Here is a 20,250-nt window from a genome sequence, read left to right as displayed (position 1 = left end):
TTTCCAAATTTTCTGCAATGAACATTTGAAAATGTGCCCCACAGCCATTTTCTCCCAAGTCATACAAACCAGTTCTGGCATTTTTCCAACCAAAAGATGATTATAGTTCTACCATTTCATAGAAAACAAGTGTTATAATCATAAGTAACATAGATAATCTGGCCTAACTCTCTCATCTACAGGAGAAAAAAAAAAAAAAAAAACTGAGTCCAGAGAGAAAATATGACATAGGCAGGCAAAGGCTATATAAACTACTATTTTCTTGTTCATATTTGTTCATGGCTGAAGGAATGTCAAGGCAAATCCTTCCCTAGACTCCTACTTATGCTCTTCATTGCACCACACCTTTTGATAACCTATTCATTAATTTTACAAATACTAACTTAATGCCTATTTGATCCCGACTCTGGTAACTTCAGAAAGTGAAAAGTGCAGAGAGAGAAAGAACAAAACAGGGAGCTATGATGGAATGTCTAAGGAGATCAGGGATGACTCCTTTGAGGTGACATTTAAGCTGAGACTTCATAGTGAAATGGCAATGCAACAAAAGGACATTTGATATCTCTTAAGAGACCAATTATATATACAACATTTTTACCCACAACCCAACTAAGTCCGGTTATGTTGGACATAGATATCCACACTCCAATCCCTATAGCATCTTACCAAATCTGTTTTTATCTAACTATTCTTCTTATAGCATCTTTGCTGTTTTTGTTAATCTCATCAGAGGAGGATCGAACTCGTGACCCTTGAGTACATGGGGGGGGGCCCCCCCCCCACGCTCTAACCACTGAGCCACCAGCCAAGGCTCGTATAGTATCTTATGTACCCTAGCGGTCCAGGAAAGGGAAGGTTTCCTTCGGGTGTTTAACAATAATAAACTTGGGATTGGAATCCGGGGGGTGAAGGGTGGATGCCACGCTCCCATCTAACGGCTTCTGGCCCTCCCTCGCCGGGGACTCGCCTCCAACGTCCTCCATTCTTGTTTTTCTATCCTGTGGCCCAGGAGACCTTGCTAGGGATTGGCTAAGAACAGGCCCGCCTCCTGCTCAGCATTGGCCGCGAGCTCCAGAAACCCCGCCCTCCCCCTTTCATGATTCGCTTCTCCCGGCTTCATCCCGCCTCTCCACGGACACGATTGGTCGCCGGCCGCGAGCGCCGTTAGCGCCCACGGGAGTCGGCACCTCTGCGTCGGTGCTGCGCGGCTCTGACAATCATGGCAGTCTCGGCGGCGGCGGCGCGGCTGCGGCTCGCGGTGCGGGGAGCGAGGGCCATGCAAGCCGGAGGCTTCGGCTGCGCACAGGTAGGCCCGCGGCAGAGGCCGCTGCCCCGGCCCTGGGCGCGGGCGCCTCGCCCCGCCCCCCACACCTTTCCCAATGTCACGTTTCTCTCCGCAGCCCGCTCGCTACAGATCGAGCGAGGGTGCCATCAGGGAGGGCGGCGGGACCTTCGCGAAAAAAGAGAAGGCCGAAGAGGAACGATACTTCCGGTGAGGCCCCGGGTCGGAGTCCAGCCCTAGATCTCGCAGAGCCTTCCTTCCCGGCCTTCTGAAACTCCCAGTCGCCCTCCCCACCCCGCCCCGCCCCGGTGCCAGGTCGCCCCACCCCCGCAGCAGAGCTCCGGGTTCCGGGCCTCGTTACACCCTTGCTCCTAGTGACCTGCTGAAGAGTCAGTCCCAGGGCCCACAATCCAAGCCATTCCCACCTGCGCTTCTCTGGCCCAATCCTTCCAGAACCATTTACCATCCCCACCCGTGCAGTTCTTCCCAGATCGTGCAAAACGCCCCCAGATCCTTTGCATTGTCTGGATCCAACCGCCCAGTCCTGGCAGGCCCTCTGAGTTTGCCCCCTGCGTGAACACCCACTATATATCCTTCCAGGATGTTTTCTCCTCCACGCGCCTTAGCTTTGCTGGCCCCTAAGGGATGGATCCCCTAGACCTCCAAAGGCCTAACTTGGCCAGAGCGAGTGGGTCATATAGGAGCTGAGTGCTCCGGATTTGAAATTCCCTTCCTCATTTCCTGGAGACTTTTGGCCGGCTCCGCCCAGTATGGAGTGGGGCCGGCCGGTGTGGGTCAGTGGTTGAGCATCACCTATACACCAGGAGGTCACCGTTCGATTCCGGGTCAGGGCACATGCCCAGGTGACGGGCTCTATCCCCAGTGTGGGGGCGTGCAGGAGGCAGCCGATCAATGATTCTATCGTTGATGTTTGTTTTTCTCCCTCTCCTTTCCTCTCTGAAATAAGTTAAAAATATATATTTTTTAAAAAGTGGGGCCCTAGCGGGTTTGGGTCCGTGGATAGAGCCTCCGGAGCGGGATTGGCATGCGGACCGGATCCGGAAGGGCAGTATCTTGGTTGCAGGCTCCTCCCTGTCAGGGTCCTGGTCTGGGCTGATGCAGGAGGCAACACGTGGATGTTTCTATCTTTCTCTTCCACTCGTCCTAAAAATCAATGGAAAAATATCCCCGGGTGAGGATTAACAACAACAATAAAAAAAGTATGGAGTGGGCTAGGCCTCTACATTTTTACCAACCCTGAATTATCTTTTACTGACTTCTCTGCACGGTAAGGAATAGCGTAGAAGTTATCTCTGCTTCTCCGTTGGCCATCTTTTCACTTCTGCCTTCTCTTCTTCACTCTTAAGAACTATCACCTGGGCCCTGGCCAGTGTGGCTCAATTAGTTAAGCCTCGCCCATGCTTGGAAAGGTTGCTGATTCCATTCCTGGTCTGGACACAGGGTGGGGTTGTGGCCTCTTACATGAATGTTTCTTCTCCCTCCCTCTTTCTCTATAAAAATCAACAAACCATTCTTAAAAAAAAAAAAATTATCCCCATGGCCCCTGACATACCAGAAAGTCAAAGTACAGCCCTTAAAGACCACCTACTTGGGTTCTTACATATTTTTTAATATGTTTTTTATTTCAGACAGGAAGGGAGAGAGAGAAACATCAATGATGAGAATCATTGCTTTGCCCTAGCCGGTTTGGCTCGGTGGATAGAGCATCTGCCTCTGGACTGAAGGGTCCCAGGTTCGATTCTGGTCAAGGGCACATGCCAGGGTTGTGGGCTCCATCCCCGGAAGGGGGCTTGTGGGAGGCAGCCAATCAATGAGTCTCATCATTGAAGTTTCTATCTCTCCTTCCTTCCTCTCTGAAATCAATAAAAAAATATATTTAAAAAAAAAAAAAAAAAGATTAATTGATCAGCCGCCTTCCCGGACATCCCCTACTTGGGATTGAGCCAGCAACCCAGGCATGTGCCCTTGACCAGTATCAAACCGGACCCTTCAGTCTGCAGGCCGGAGCCCTATCCACTGAGCCAAACCAGGAAGGGCTCTCTCTTTTTTTTAATCCTCACCCGAAGATGTTTTTATTGGTTTTTTGTTTGTTTTGAGAGAGAGAGAGAGAGAGAGAGAGAGAGAGATCGAAATGAGAGAAACATTGACCAGTTGCCTCCCATACACACTGCAACACAGATTTGAACCCACAATCTGGATATGTGCCCTGACCAGGAAGCAAGCCCGCAACCTTTCGATGCACAGAACAACATTCCAACCCACTGAGCCACCCAGCCAGGGCTATATGGTTTCTCAGTTGGACTGCCAAGTACTGCCCATGCAGGAGGCCCCTTCTTTTCCCTTCCCTCCCTCCCCCTTCTCTTTGGCCTTTACAGTGGGCCATGCACTTCTCTAGGCAAAGAAAGCTCTAAGTAATTTAAGATAGATTGCAAATATTTGTCCTTTCACTATACCCCTTTGTCTACTCATTTCCCCAAAAAGGGATTCTGTTCTCTTGGTTATTCCTCTAATAATGTATTGTGGACATACATCACACCTCTCTGGAGTTTTCTGCTCTAATGAGGAATATAAAAGGAATAGCTCGTGAATGATGGAATTTCAGGCACTAGCACCAGAAAAATGGAGTCACGTGGTCATTTCCTACAGATGGGTGGAGTGTTCTTTCACTAGTGGGGCTGGAGCTAGAAGAGGATGACCAGCCAGACTCCGTGGGACTGGGACTCCTTTGCCTTAGGTATTGCAGGTTCTGCTGAGAGATCTCTTTGCAGTGATGGATTAGGATTAAACCCAGAGTCACTGTTTACTTGTAGAGAGCGGACTAAAGAACAACTGGCAGCCTTGAGGAAACACCATGAAGAGGAGATCCAGCATCATAAAAAGGAGATTGACCGTCTGCAGAAAGAAATTGAGCGGCACAAGCAGAACATCAAGAAACTGAAAGATGGTAGTGATGATTAACTGCACTGCAGCTCCCCATAGAATGGCTACCTAATGTCCACTTCTATGGAAGCATGGTTCTGGTAACTAATATCTATGCTGCCAACAGATTAAATAAATTGTGATCAGTGAACTGTGTCTAATGTCTTCTACCGTCTGGAGAGGGGTGGGGGACACTAAATGCTAAAATGTGCCAGACAGGGTATCTGTAATAGGGAGCTTAAAGACAGCGCTGCATGATAAGTGCTGTGTCTCCTGGGGAGAATTGGGGGAGGCAGGTGTGACATGGGGAGAGGCCCCTTTCCCTGTCTGAGTCAGAAGTTCAGAGAAAGCTTGAAGGGTAAACCCCAATCCAAGGTCAAGAGCAGCCTGGAAAACAGATGAGTAGTTGCTTAAAAGATACAATTCAAGAAACCAGCCAAAACCAGTTTGGCTTACTGGATAGTCTGCGGACTGAAAGGTCCCAGGTTCGATTCCGGTCAAGGGCATGTATGTTGGTTGTGGGCACATCCCTGATGGGGGGGTGTGCAGGAGGCGGCTGGTCGATGTTTCTCTCTCATCGAAATTTCTGGCTCTCTATCTCTCTCCCTTCCTCTCTGTAAAAAATCAATAAAATATATTTAAAAAAAAAAAAAAAAAAAGAATCATCGGGGCCAGCCCAGCTGGGTGTCTCAATGGTGAGGGTCAACCTATGAATGGTTAGTTAGATTCCTGGTCAGGGTACATGCCAAGGTTGCCGGCACCATCCCCAGTGTGGGGCCTGCAGGAGGCAGCCAATCAATGATTCTCTCATCATTGATGTTTCTGTCTCTCCCTCTCCTTTCCTCTCTAGAATAAATAAAAATGTATTTTAAAAAGTCAGGGGGCCATTTTACAAATAAATATTTCAATGGAATTTCACCCAATGAACTTAACAATTGCACAACAATTTATCTTTATGGAGCACTTTACAAATACTTGACTCATTAAATCTCATTCTATTTCTGGCAAATGTGCCCATACCATTAGCTTAATTTCATAACCAAAGTAACTGAAGCAGGGGACCGTGAAGTAACTTTTCAAGGTCGCACAACCAGGCTTGTGCTGAGCCCAGACTTGACTCCAGAACTCCTAGTCCCACAATCTCGAGTTGCAGTCCCAGTTCAGCTGCCTAGGAGCTCCCTCCTCAATGTGAGACGGGTCAGGGAGCTTGCCTGGACATCTGGGGATGAGTGGCGAAGGCAGAGGTTCCTGGCAGTAAATGTTGAAATGCCAGTACTTGGCATTGTGTTAGATTTTGGTTGTGACGAGAATCCCATCAGCATGTCAATGCATGCCTATAGAGTGCAAACACATTTGCACTAGAGCTGGGTTTAGATTTCCACATCAGTAAATACAAAGTTGTCATCCTCAACCCAGGCTTCGCATTGAAATACTGGGGAGTTTTTAAATTAAACCAATGCCTCAGGACCAGTTAAATCCAAATCTCTGAGATGGGGGCCTGGGCATGAGTATTTTCAAAAAGCTCTCTGGTTTTTTCCAATATGGGGTTGGAGTTGAGAACCACTGGTGTAAAGGATCCTTCCAGACGGGCTGCATAAGGGGTGGGCTGCAGGTTGTTCTCTGCGTAAGGACACCTAGTTGAAGGGGCCAGAGAGGACTAACATTCTGCTCACCAAGCAGTATACCAGTGCTGTAATTTAGGGTAATATTTGTTCTGAAAAAGAGTCACCTTTTGCCGACACCGGTTTGGCTCGGTGGATAGAGCGTCAGCCTGCGGACTGAAAGGTCCCAGGTTCGATTCCGGTCAAGGGCATGTACCTTGGTTGCGGACACATCCCCGGTAGGGGGTGTGCAAGAGGCAGCTAATCGATGATTCTCATCGGTGTTTCTAACTCTCTATCTCTCTCCCTTCCTCTCTGTAAAATATCAATTAAATATATTTTAAAAAAAAAAAAAAGAGTCACCTTTTGTCGTCTGATTTCCACAAAAAGGACTCGGGGTCATTCCACTGTTCTCAAATATACATTGCTGCATAACCTGCATAATCCATTTTCAGATCTTTTAAAATGTGTGGATTAAAAATTAAGCCCTGGCCAGGTAGCTCAGTTGGTTAGAGCAGTGTTTTTCAACCTTTTTTGGGCAAAGGCACACTTGTTTCATGAAAAAAATCACGAGGCACACCACCATTAGAAAATGTTAAAAAATTTAACTCTGTGCCTATATTGACTATATATAAAGTAATTCTCTTGAATAGGAATCAAATAAACACAAAGAAAGTATTTTATAATTACTTTATTATGAAATATTAAGTAAACAAAATAGTGAAAAATTATAAAATTCTTGTCTTGTCTGCACCTACGGCACACCAGGCAACATGTGCCGCGGAACAGCGGTTGAAAAACGCTGGGTTAGAGCACTGTCTGGATATGCCAAGGTTTCTGGTTCGTTCACCAGCCAGTGCACATACAAGGATCAACCAATGCATGCAACAACAAATTCATGTTTCTCTCTCCCTACCCATCTGTCTCTAAAAAATCAATAAAATATAAATAAAGTCTATATTTAGCATCTACTGTATGCGGGGCACTTGATATACACTGGGAATACAACTGCAAAACAATCAAAGCTCCTGTCCTTACCGGACCCACAGCTGACTGGGAAGAACAAGTGACTAAACAACAATGTGAGATATATTCTTTTTTTTTTTTTAAAATATATTTTATTGATTTTTTACAGAGAGGAAGGGAGAGAGATAGTTAGAAACATCGATGAGAGAGAGTCATCGATCAGCTGCCTCTTGCACACCCCCTACAGGGGATATGCCAACCAAGGTACATGCCCTTGACTGGAATCGAACCCGGGACCCTTCAGTCCCCAAGCCCACGCTCTATCCATTGAGCCAAACCGGTCTCGGCTGTGAGATATATTCTTTTTTTTTTTTTTTTAATATATTTTATTGAGCCGAGACCGGTTTGGCCCAGTGGATAGAGCGTCGGTTTGGGGACTGAAGGGTCCCAGGTTCAATTCTGGTCAAGGGCATGTACCTTGGTTGCGGGCATATCCCCAGTAGGGGGTGTGCAAGAGGCAGCTGGTCAATGACTCTCTCTCATCGATGTTTCTAACTCTCTATCTCTCTCCCTTCCTCTCTGTACAAAATCAATAAAATATATATATATATATATATATATATATATATATATATATATATATATTATTGATTTTTTTACAGAGAGGAAGAGACAGGGATGGAGAGCTAGAAACATCGATGAGAGAGAACTATCAACCAGCTGCCTCCTGCACACCCGCTAGAAGGGATGTGCCCGCAACCAATGTACATGCCCTTGACCAGAATCGAACCTGGGACCTTTCAGTCCACAGACTGAGGCTCTATCCACTGAGCCAAACCGGTTTCAGCCAATGTGGGAAATACTCTGATGGTGATGAGTACAGAATGCTTGGGGAGGACACTGGACAAGCACCACCCAGATACGTGGGCTTAAAGGGCCCTCACAGTGGAAAAGGGGTAACAGCAGCCAGGTAAAAGGGAGGGGTGGCAGTCAAGGCTGAGTGACAGCATGTGAAGAAGCATGGATTTGGGGGAATTCACAGTTCAGCCTGTCCAGCTGGAACATGGAGGGGAATGATGGGGAAAGAGGAGGTGGTTCAAAGAAGGGGAGGAGGGTGTTAGGGGGTTGGCCATTTGAAAGCATAATCACTGTGTCCCTCTTCTCAGTTCTTCCTCCTTTTTTCTTTCAGCCGCCCTCCCGCCCTCCTTTACCTCTTCTTTTTATGTATAGTAGTCCTTTATTAGAGCAGAAAACACCTAGACCGCTTGCACCCTACTTCAAGGAATCTTTAACTCCAAGCGCTGGAAAAGAACAGAAAGCAAAGAAGCAAAGAGCATGGGAACACATATGTCACTGCTTCGCTTGGTACCTCCTGGCACACACTCACAATTAGCAGATTCCACAGGTTCCTCCTTGTCCACCACTCTTCTATAATTGGGCAAAATTCATGTAACAAAGAATGATTCCTTAACCATTTAAAGCAGTAGTCACCGCCGAAACCGGTTTGGCCCAGTGGATAGAGCGTTGGCCTGCTGACTGAAAGGTCCCGAGTTCGATTCCGGTCAAGGGCACGTACCTTGGTTGTGGGCACATTCTCAGTAGGGGGTGTGCAAGAGGCAGCTGATCGAAGTTTCTCTCTCATTGATGTTTCTAACTCTCTATTCCTCTCTCTTCCACTCTGTAAAAAAAAAAAAAACTTTAAAAAATAAAGAAGTAAAGAGTAAAATTCAGTGGTATTTGATATATTTAACATGTGCAAACACCACCTCTAGCGGTTTGAGTGTATTTTTATTACACCCTAAATGCCATACCCATTAAGCAGTCATTCTCTATTCCCCCAGCTACCCAACTACTAGTCTGCTTTCTATCTCTAAACTTACTCTATTCTGAATATTTCATATAAATGAAATCATATAGTTGAAACCGGTTTGGCTCAGTGGATAGAGCAACGAGCTGCGGACTGAAAAGTCCCGGGTTCGATTCCGGTCAAGGGCATGTACCTTGATTGCAGGCACATCCCCAGTAGGGGGTGTGCAAGAGGCAGCTGATGTTTCTAACTCTCTATCCCTGTCTCTTCCTCTCTGTAAAAAAATCAATAAAAATATATATATTTTTAAATTGCTTAAAAAAAAGATATCACTCAAATATCTTTCCTTTAAAACAGGGGTCTTCAAACTACGGCCTGCGGGCCACATGCGGCCCGCAGAGGAGTCTGATCCGGCCCGCCAGGTTTTTTGGGCAGTGAGCGCAGCCGAGGTGTTACAGTAGGAATTAGTAGTTCATATAGTCCGGCCCTCCAGCTCTCTGAGGGACCGTGATCTGGCCCCCACTTTAAAAAGTTTGAGGACCCCTGCTTTAAAAAATAAATAAAAATAAATAAATAAATAAGATCATATAATATGTGATCTTTTGCATCTAGCTTCTTTTACTTAGTGTGATGTTTTCAAAGTTTATCCACTAGCATGTTTGTTTGTTTGTTTTTAATATATTTTATTGATTTTTCACAGAGAGGAAGAGAGATGGATATAGAGTTAGAAACATTGATGAGAGAGAATCATCGATCAGCTGCCTCTTGCACACCCCCTAGTGGGGATGTGCCCGCAACCAAGGTACATGCCCTTGACTGGAATCAAACCTGGGACCCTTCAGTCCGCAGACCGACGCTCTATCCACTGAGCCAAACCGGTTTCGGCCACGTAGCATGTTTTAATACTTTGTTCCTTGTTTATGGCAGACTAATACTCTATTGTATAGATATACAACTTTTGGTTATCCATTCACTAGTTGATGGACATTTGGCTTGTTTCCACCTTTTGGCTATTGTGAATAGTGCTTCTAAAAACATTCATGTACCAGTATCTGGACATCTGTTTTCAGTCCTTTTGGATACATGCCTAGGAGTGGGAATTGCTGAGTCATGTGGTAATTCTATGTTTAACTTATTGACAAACTGCCAAACTTTGTTCATAGCAGCTGCAGTATTTTACAGTCCCATCAGCAATGTACAAGAGTTCCAGTTTCTCCACATCCTCACCAATACTTGTATCTGAATTTTTGATGTTGTGGCGAGACGTTAGGACAATTTACTTGGCAAGTGGAATGAGGGAAACTGAGACAAGTAGTTAAAGAAGTTCGAGCAATTAACATCTGCTAACCAAGGTCTTATCTCCCCTAAGCAAGGATGCTTAGGAGCAGATGGTTTACACCTCTGCTCCCCAACTAGAGAGTGAGTGGTTTAAATCGCCCTAATCAAGGAGATAGATAACAAGATCCAGTTAGTGCCATTAGTGCCAGCCAAACCCCAGAACAGATGAAGTCAGGAAAATAAATAACACAACAACAATGAGAACCAAAATAAAAGTAAAGCAGTGAAGCTGACCAGAGAATGATACCAAACTCTCCTCTACACGCATTTTGATTCACCAGCTTATTAAAAGGCACACCTAGAAAGCTGTTGAATATTCTATTGAGACCTTCTCTAAAACTCCCACTTTCAGAAAACATAAAAACCCTTAATACAAAGGATGCCAGTGCCTGGTCTGCCTTAAGCACACCTTCAGGCCCTACCCCCACTTCTTTCCTGGGGTTTATATCTTTGCTTTTTTTCTCCTAAGCTCTGAGGATTCTCATGAGACTTGCAACCAGGAGAGCAGCAGACAGCACCAGCTTATCCCAGACTAACCCCCTGAACCTATCTCCAAGGGCCCCCCTTTGACCTCTGTAACTTATTTCCTGAGTCCATGCAGCCCAGCAAGGCTCACTTCTGCCTCTGTGACTTCCTTTCCTGAGTCTAGGAGGTTCATCCTAGGTTCACTCCTGTTGCTGTGATCTTGACTCTTTTATCTTTTTTAAAAATATATATTTTATTGATTTTTTTTACGGAGAGGAAGGGAGAGGGATAGAGGGTTAGAAACATTGATCAGCTGCCTCCTGCAAACCCCCTACTGGGGATGTGCCCGCAACCAAGGTACATGCCCTTGATTGCAATTGAACCTGGGACCCTTGAGTCCGTAGGCCGACGCTCTATCCACTGAGCCAAACCGGTTTTGGCTCTTTTATCTTTTTTAAAAATATATATTTTTTGATTTCACAGAGGCAGAGAGTAAAACATCAATAATGAGAGAGAATTTGACCGTGACATTCAACCACTGAACCACACCATCCAGGCTCAATTGATTTTTAGAGAAAGTGGAAGGGAGAGGGAAGGGGGGGAGAGAGAGGAACATTGATGTGAGAGACAAACATCCATGGGTTGCCTCCCACACGCACAATCGGAGCAGGGATCAAACCTGCAACCCAGGTACTGCCCTTGACCGGGAATCAAACCCTCAACCCTCTGGTGCACAGGCCAACACGCCCACCACTGAGCCCTGCCAGTCAGGACTCCACTTGATTATTAACATTTCCTCTGCCAAGGTCACTCTTTGGTGAGTATTCACATTGGACACCAATATCTCCCCCACCCTTTAGAGACAGTTTCTTGTCACCCCCAAACATCTTCCTTCCAAATCCCTGCCCATCCAGCCAAACCATTGGTCACAACCCATCTGGTGTGTGTGTGTGTGTGTGTGTGTGTGTGTGTGTGTATGTGTGTGTGTGTGTGTATATATATATATATATATATATATATATATATATATATAAATTATTGATTTTCTACAGAGAGGAAGAGAGAGGGATAGAGAGTTAGAAACATCGATGAAAGAGAAACATCGATCAGCTGCCTCCTGCACACCCCCCACTGGGGATGTGCCCGCAACCAAGGCACATGCCCTTGACTAGAATCGAACCCGGGACCCCTCAATCCGCAGTCCGGCGCTCCATCCACTGAGCCACACCAGCTTCAGCTGGTATATATTTATTGAATGCCTACTGTGTCAGGACTGCTAGGTGCCAGGAATACAACAACAACAAAACAGAATCCTGCCTTCATACAGCTTCAATAATGTGAGGGAGGCAAAAAAAAATAAGTATACATGTTAGGTGAAAGAAGAAATAGAGTTGGGTAAAGGGACATAAAGTGGCTAGAGGTGAACTATGTTATATAGTGTGATCTGAAAAGGTGATCACCTTATAGAGTGAACTGATAGGCTGAGGCCTACAGATTACATTAGCATAAGCTATGAAGGTACAAAGTGTTCCAAGCTGAAGTCCACTAGCAAAGGCAAAGAACCTGAGATGTTTTTAGCATGGCCAAAACACAGCCAAGTGGCCAGAAAGTTGGGACACAGTGAGGAAGGGGAGTGAGAAGCTCAGGAGAGCCATATAGGAGACTGAACTTCTGGTAGCAAAAATGTCCACCTCTGGACATTTCATTCCATTTGGTTTTATTCAAATTGGCTGACTTTGGCCTGGTCTTATCAAGAAAAATAAGCACCTCAAGTTAATGAGTAAAGAACCAAATGAGGTAGTTAAAAGTGCCTGGGTAGCGAGATGAGAAAGGCTGGTTCTAATCTCCGTTCTGTCACTGCCTTACCCTTTGATCTTGAGCAACAGTGTGTTTGAGCAAGAGAAGGAAGTTCGGATGAAAGGGAAGGCACAGGACCATCGGGGCTTTGAATGCCTTGTTAAATAGTCTTGACCCCATTCAGGGGTTTCACACTCAGGTTCCTACAGAAGCCAGGCAGATAAAGTAAGTCAAAGAGGTCTGTGTGTGTTATTATTATGGGAACTAAAAACTGGAAAAGACAGGTTCAGCTACTTAGTCCCACCAATGGCCCCAGGAATGCAAACCCAGTGTTCATACATCTTCCTTTTTTCTAAGAAAATTCCTAAGTTGGGGAATTTATGTCAACTCTCCTAATATGAAAACCTTAGCAACTAATCCTATTTTTCGTTGAACCCAGAGGACTGAACAGCTTATATCAGCAGACCAAATAGGACCCATTGAATGACCATACACAGCCTGGACAATGGGAGCCATGAAGAGTCTTAAGGCCGATGGTGACTTACTTGGTCAGACTATTTTAAGGTGTCTGGGCTTATCTGAGCTACTTCTGTTTCTGCTTTTATCTTCTTCATCTGTGTGATCCTGGCTGTCAGATTTGGGGTATTATATTCAGCCCTGGTCCCCACCCCAAGCATAGCACCAGGCCCTTTACAGGCATTGCTGTGGATTGAATTGTGTTCTCCAAAATATGTATGTTGAAGCCTTAACCCCAGAGGCATGGGTTTGGAAACAGGGTATTTGGGAGGTGATTAGGTTTAGATGAAGACACGGAAATGGGGGCCTCATCATGGGCTTAGTGACCTTGTAAGAAGGGACTGCAGAGAACTTGCTTGCTAGCTCTTTGCCATGTGAGGACTCAGCAAGAATGCAGCCACCTGCAAGCCAGTAAGGGAGCCCTCACCAGAACCCGGCCATGCTGGCACCTTGACCTCTGACTTTCCCCTCTAGAGCTGCGACAAAATAAATTTCAGTTGTTTAGGCCAGTGTTTCCCAACCTTCTCTCATGATGAGAATCACCTGGTGGAGTTGTTAAAACACAGATTCCTGAATCCCAACTAAGAAGTGCTAAACTAGAATTTTTGGGAACATATAGGTAAAATTTTTTTACTTAACTAGTGCTCTAACACAGATGTTATATACAGAGCACTAAGTTAGGTATGCAATTTTACCTATATGTTCTCAAAAATTCTAGTTTAGCACTTCTTAGTTGGGATTCAGGAATCTGTGTTTTAACAACTCCACCAGGTGATTCTCATCATGAGAGAAGGTTGGGAAACACTGGTTTAGGCTACCCAGTCTTTGATGTTTTATTATGGTAGCCAGAGCTGAATAAGACGGGCATCAATAATGTTCACAGAAGCAACTTTATTTTAAATTTTTAAAAAATGGATATATTTTTTATATTTCAGAGAGGAAGAGAGAGGAAGAGAGAAATAGAAACGTCAATGATGAAAGAGAATCATTGATCGGCTGTTTTCCACAGTGGCTGCACCAATCTTCATCCCCACCAGTAGTATTGCATGAGGTTCCTTTTTCTACACATCCTCACCAGCACTTGCAGTTTGTTGATTTGTTGATGATAGCAGGTGTGAGATGGTACCTCATTGTTGTTTTGATTTGCATCTCTCCGATGGTTAATGACTTTGAGCATGTTTTCATACAGTCTCTTGGCCTTCTGTATGTCCTCTTTTGAAAAGCACCTACTGTGTTTCCCCGAAAATAAGACATCCTCCGAAAATAAGACCTACTTACAGGTTTCCTTCTGAGTGAAATATAAGGCATTCCCCCGAAAATAAGGCCCCCCTAAGCTAAACATGAGAGATTTGGTCCACTGATTCTGAAAGAAATGGAGTCACAAGAAATTCACCAGGAAATTCAGGAATTGGATTGTTATGATGATGTTCCAGAAGATGATGACATGATTGTCATTGAATAAATGAGTAAATTCTTGATACTGTAGGATTCACAGTGTGTCTAGTTTGTGTTGACAACTACCGTACTACCATACCTTATACAGGTAATAAATTTCCTTTATTTTCATTTAACAATAAATGTGTACCGTATTCTTCTTCATGGAAAAATAAGACATCCCCTGAAAATAAGACCTAGTGCATCTTTGGGAGCAAAAATTAATATAAGACACTGTCTTATTTTCGGGAAAACAGGGTATTTAGCCAAAACCGGTTTGGCTCAGTGGATAGAGTGTTGGGCTGCAGATTGAGGGGTCCCAGGTTCGATTCCTGTCAAGGGCATGTACCTTGGTTGCAGGCACATCCCCAGTAGGGGGTGTGCAAGAGGCAGCTGATCTATGATTCTCTCTCATTGATGTTTCTAACTCTCTATCCCTCTCTGTAAAAAACCAATAAAATATATTTTTAAAAAAAGAAAAGTACCTATTTAGTCCCTTTGGCAGGCTCGATTTTTATAAGCAGTTTGGGGCGTGTAGGAAGCAGCCAATCAACAATTCTCTCTTATCATTGATGTTTCAATCTCTCTCTCTCTCCCCCTTCCTCTCTGAAATCAATAAAAATATATGTTCTTTTAAAAAGCAAAACAGAGTAAATACAACCACGAATGGAACAACAGATTGATGTGTCTCTCTTTCTCTTCCCCTCTCTCTAGGGTCAATTAAAAAAACAGAAATATTATAGAAATAAAAACTTTTACAATTTCTCTATCCCCCTCCACCCCAGAAGTAACCGGATGCTAACAATTTGTTGCAAACTGCCCGTTAATTCCAGACTTTTCTTGCCTCTGTATAATCATGTACATATATGTTTTTGAGATCACTCTATATGTATGATCCTGCAACTTGCTTCTTGTTTTAACCTAATATTAAATCCTGAACACATTTTCATTTCACATAGAGCTACGTCCCTCCGTTTCTGTGCTGCGTGATGTTTCATTGTGAGGACGAATCTGTTTATCACTCCAGCCAGTCCCCTTTGATGGGCATTTCGGTCGCTTCCAGGATTACGCTTTTACAATAGCGCAAGTGTAATACTAGCTTTTAAGTCCGAAAGCCTGGAACACACTAAAAAACACAAAAGGTGAAAATATTCCGGTCGTCTCTTCTGTACCTTTATGCTTTCCTGTATACCCCGAATTTTCTTAAAGAATACACGTCACATAACTTGGAAGGGAAAAACTAAATTATAACCAAAATTTCATTTAAAATTTTTTTTAAAAAAATAGAAAGTGGGGGGGAAAGAAACAAACAAACAAACAAACAAAAACAGACGGGGTAGTCCCGGCCCCCTCCTACGAAGGCGGGGCCGGGAGGACGAAGGGGCGGGCCTCCAGGGTCCGCACCAATCAGAGCCGGGTTGGTAGGCAGACCCAGGAGCCTGTGGAGACAAGCCCCGCCCCCAAAGCCTCCTCCCGGGTTAGCTTTTCCAGCGCCTGGAAACCGGCGAGGGTCCGGCCTGCGCCGCTGCGGGCCGCTATTGGCTGCCGGGCAGCCCCGCCCCTCCTCCTGCTCACTGGCCCGGGCGGCTTACGTAAGAGGAGCCTGTTGCTGAGCAAAAACAAGTGGTGCAGCCTTTCCTCCGGAGAGACATCACCGAGAGGGGGGCGGGGGTTCGGGGGTGAGAATTGGGGACATCTGTAATAGTGTCAACAATGAGAGAGAGAGAGAGAGAAAGAGAGAGAGAGAGAGAGAGAGAGAGAGAGAGAGAGCGAGCGCCAACGTACTGGGAGCCTTTGGGTGAAAAAAGCAAGTTTATGTATTCAGTTCCTGCTCCTTGCCAGGCTCCGTGCCTCAAACTCTTCCACATTAATGGTTATAATCACCTTTCTTGAACACCCACTGTCGTCCCGCACTAAGTTAGGTCCTTTCAAATAACAGCAACAATATAAATAATCATAATAATAATTAGTTTATTGAGCACTCGATCTGCATCAAGCCTTGTTAAGGGATTTGTGTGCATTAGCGCTCATCCTCACAGCAGCCCCAGTGGATTGCCCCATTTTACACAGGAGACACGTTCCGAGAGGTGATGTGACTTCCGCAGGTTCACACAGCTAAAAACCTTCAGCTCTGATATCCTAATTCAAGTGCAACTTTTTTTTTAGGGGGGGGGGGGGATCTTAAAGGTAGGAAGAGGTGGGCTGGGAAGGGTGGTGGGAGCCAGGGGCATTGCTCCAGGGACAGCCTCGGGGTGTGTGAGAAGGGGATGTAGGTCCTCTAGAAGTGGAGAGGGGGAACTAGAGGAAGACGCGGGAACAAAGAGAATTGTTCTTCCAGGAAAGGTGTCACCCTGGAGGCCCGCCCCTTCTTTCTCCCGGCCCCGCCTTCGTGGGAGGGGGCCGGGACTACCCCGTCTGTTGTTTTTGTTTGTTTCTTTCTTTTCCCCCCACTTTTCCCCCCCCATATTTTCCCCCCACTTTCACCCCCCATATTTTGTTTGTTTCTTTCTTTTCCCCCCACTTTTCCCCCCATATTTTCACCCCTTCCTCTAGTTCCCCCTCTCCACTTCTAGAGGACCTACATCCCCTTCTGTGTCACTCCTGGGGCAGCCTTTATCCGTGGCCCTAGACTTGGGGGTCTGGAGCCCAAGGTTCTAGTCTCCATTCTGTGACCAGCTTTCTGAGGACCTTGGACATATGAGTTATTCTCTCTGGACCTCATGAAATGCAGGAGTAAGCCAAAACAATGGGAATGCATTCAGGCTGGAAGGTCCCTGAGGAGTCCGGTCTGGTCCCTCCTGGAAGCAGGAAATCTTCAGCATCCACACCATCTTCACTTAGCTGTGGCCTGGCCACTTTTCAGGACCTGCAGGCTGTGATATGGGACCTGACAATCCTATGAACTCAAAGCGGTTTGGGGCACCTCAAGCCGCCCTTCTTCCCAGTCCGTTCTGAGCTTAGCACAGTCCTGCCTGCAGGGGGCGCTAAGGATTCATTCAGCCGACAAAGCCAACCTAAATTCATAGTGAATTATCCAAAGCACCCAGCTGGTCGGTTTTTGTATTTGATTTGTTTTGTTTTTATTAAGAGGGGTGAGTTGTTTTTTTGTTTTTGTTTTTGAAACCCGGTTTCTGTCCCCAGTATATAATCAATTAAACCGAATTCTATGCATTGCCCAGTCCTCTCCACAGTGGCTCTAGGGTTAGAGCTCATTTCCAATTCCTTTGTTTTACAGATGAGAAAACAGGTTCTAAGAGCTGGAAAAAAGAATTCTCTTTCAGTCATACAGCTAAAAACCAGGATTCCTGGGGCAGTTCTCTTAAGAGATAGTTGGCTCTGGTTCAGAGAGTCTGTTTGTTCTGCCTCCTGGAGCACAACTCCAGGGGACGATTTCAATTTTAATTGTGTAGCTCCTCAGCTCAGCACCTGTCAGCGCAGGAGGACCTCCCTCAGCATCTACCACAATGCCTGCTTAATGAGTGATTGAATGGCTGAATGTGTGAATGAGCCACAGAGGGTTAGTCCGCTCTGGCTTTATTAAACCTGTAGGAGTTGGGCTTTTTTTTTTTTTTTTTTTTTTCCCTGAAAGCTCCCCCAAGGCAGGAATTGTATTCTGAGAGGGTAGGGGGAAGGGTGTTGAGAACAACAGAGAAGAGCTTAGAAAATTACATATGGGTGATAAATCAGAGCCCCAGGTATGGTCAGAGACAAAGTCATTATAGCAAAGCGACCCATAATTTGGAATTATAAAATTAATTCAGAAAGAATGAACACAAAACAGAAGAGACTTCCAGTAGAGTTAAAATCCGAGAGGGTCTGAAGCAGAGGAAACAAAAACCATTTCAAATGCAATGTAGACGCAGCTTCAGGACTGGAATGTGATTGAGGAATAATAATAAAAGCTTTGGTCAATGAGTGGCCTCAGCATGGCTGATGCAAGAGGACAGAAAGTATGGCAACAGAAAGTAGAGGTCCTTACTGAACCAAAAATATTAGTCATGCCCTAACCGGTTTGGCTCGGTGGATAGAGCGTCATCCTGCAGACTGAAAGGTCCCAGGTTTGATTCCGGTCAAGGGCATGTACCTTGGTTGTGGGCACATCCGAGTAGGGGGTGTGCAGGAGGCAGCTGGTCGATGTTTCTGTCTCATCGATGTTTCTAACTATCTCCTTTCCTCTCTATAAAAAAATCAATAAAATATATTTAGGGGAAAAAATACTAGTCATAGGGGAGGGAGGAATAAACTCAGCCATGGGGAGCGGGCCTAAGCCAGCAGTCAGACATCCTTAGCACTGCCACAGAGATGGGAGAGGCTCCTGCTACTGCCGCTGGCGCTCCAGCTGTGAGCCTGGCTTCTGGCTGAGCAGCGCTCCCCCTGTGAGAGCGCACTGACCACCAGGGGGCAGCTCCTGTGCTGAGGGTCTGCCCCCTGGTGGTCATTGTGCATCATAGCAACCAGTCCTTCAGCCATTCGGTCAATTTTCATATTAGCCTTTTAATAGGACATATTCAAAATAACTAAATAAATAAGCTCTGGCACAGCCTAGTAGAGTCAGAAGAAGATATTATAGTACCCCGATGCTAAGTTTTACCTTTCTAAGTAAGCGGAAGTTTTTTCCCTTTGAAAAGTGGTCAGTAACATATTCCATTGTCAGAGAGAAGCTGCATCACGTTGAAGACCAGTGGTATAAAGAGGTAGAAACAATGTGTTGAGGAGTGGGAGAGAGGACTCTGAGCTGAGCTGAAGAAGCAATGTTTTCGGTTGGAAGTGGCGTTTCAAAGCCTTCACTCAGGCCACAAACATGAATGAAGACACTGAATGCTGGGTAGGATTTCAGTAGGCAGAGATTTGCAGCGGGAACTTCTGGAAGAAAGGCTTTAAAGCCAGAACATCGGGCTAGGTGGCATATGGCAGAAGACAAAGATGTGGGACCCTATCTTCAAATAACTCAGAATCCAAAGGGTCAGATAAGACCTGCCCACAGAAAATTATAATACAAGGTAGAAAGTGACGGGTCTTGTAAAGGAGATCCAAATCAAGTGCCTTGGGTGAGATTAATTTCCTTCTTCCAAGAAGTTGGAGGCAGGAGACCAAGCCATAAGGGGCATCTTTGGAATCAGAAGCCTAGACTCCGAAGTCCCAGAGGGGACCTTGTAGGTCATTTAGTCCACTTGCTCCAGCCATGATTCTCTATTCAGAGTGAACAATGGCTTTAAAATTGAAACAAAAAAGTGGATCTCTGAAGAAACACTGTGAAGGAAGAGAATCTGTGGGAAGGGCACGGAAGATTCAATCAGCTTACAGGTGCTGAGGGGCTGGTGGAAGAGACTTTCTCCCAAAGGGAGAGTTGAAGGCCGGAAAGGAATGAGATCAAGGACGGAGACTATGTCTGGATAGATGAGGGATACAAACAAACTAGGGAAGTATCCATGTTCCAGGGGTGGAAGGATAAAGGGGGCCAGAGAGGTGAGAAAAGATCCAGTGGACCGCCTTATCACAAAGTTTCTAGAAACGGATGGCAGGGATGGAAAAAGGACCCGAGACTCAAAGGAGCAGTTAGGGGGAGACACCTGCAGCAATAGGGACTAAGTTGGACTGGGCGGTTGTTGCCAAGGACATTTCAAAGAAGGAAGGCTTTCCCAGAGACCCTACAAATAAGGTGGGTTCTCTGTGTCTGATACATCATAAGGGCGGAGCCCTCCCGGAGACCAGGGGTACAGGGGTGTGCCCAGATCGGGCTCTACAATTAGCACCACCTCTCCTGAACCCTAAACCAGTCCCTCCAGGAACTGAAAAGCTACAGAACGTACTTGGGAGGGATTTCACACCTGGCTCCACGGCCCAGCCCCGGTGAAGTCCCGTTTCATCATGCAGCTCGTAATGACTCTCCGGGCTGTCACTCTTGTCCGGCATTGAGTCAACAATCTGACTAAAAACCCTTTGGCAAAAGTTTGCAGCATTCGTGGTGCGGGGCTGACTACAGCTCCCAGAGTTCCCGGGCGCTGCCCGGCGCGGATTGGCTGGGCCGCCGGCTCCTGAGGAGGGTGTCGCCCCGCCCCCCTAGGAAACAGGCCCCTGATTGGCTGCGGCGCGGGGCTCCTGTG

The 20,250-nt window shown here is 45.8% G+C and overlaps 1 protein-coding gene and 1 pseudogene across 2 annotated transcripts in view; both read left to right on the top strand.

The window, feature by feature from the left end:
• Positions 1-20,250, top strand: part of LOC311618008 (large ribosomal subunit protein uL22-like) — a 133,360-nt pseudogene that overhangs the window by 42,878 nt on the left and 70,232 nt on the right. The gene's annotated exons all lie outside the window — the stretch shown is intronic.
• ATP5IF1 (ATP synthase inhibitory factor subunit 1) lies at positions 1,129-4,373 on the top strand. Its single transcript, XM_084875189.1, has 3 exons — positions 1,129-1,306; positions 1,401-1,492; positions 4,114-4,373. Exons 1-3 carry the CDS (start codon positions 1,220-1,222, stop codon positions 4,259-4,261), a joined length of 327 nt encoding a protein of 108 aa, XP_084731315.1. The 5' UTR covers positions 1,129-1,219; the 3' UTR covers positions 4,262-4,373.

This window comes from Pipistrellus hanaki (assembly GCF_964339955.1).
Source record: "Pipistrellus hanaki genome assembly, chromosome: 2".
NCBI lineage: Eukaryota > Metazoa > Chordata > Mammalia > Chiroptera > Vespertilionidae > Pipistrellus > Pipistrellus hanaki.
Note: the sequence above shows the minus strand (reverse complement) of the source record. Positions and strands in the feature narration are given on the sequence as shown.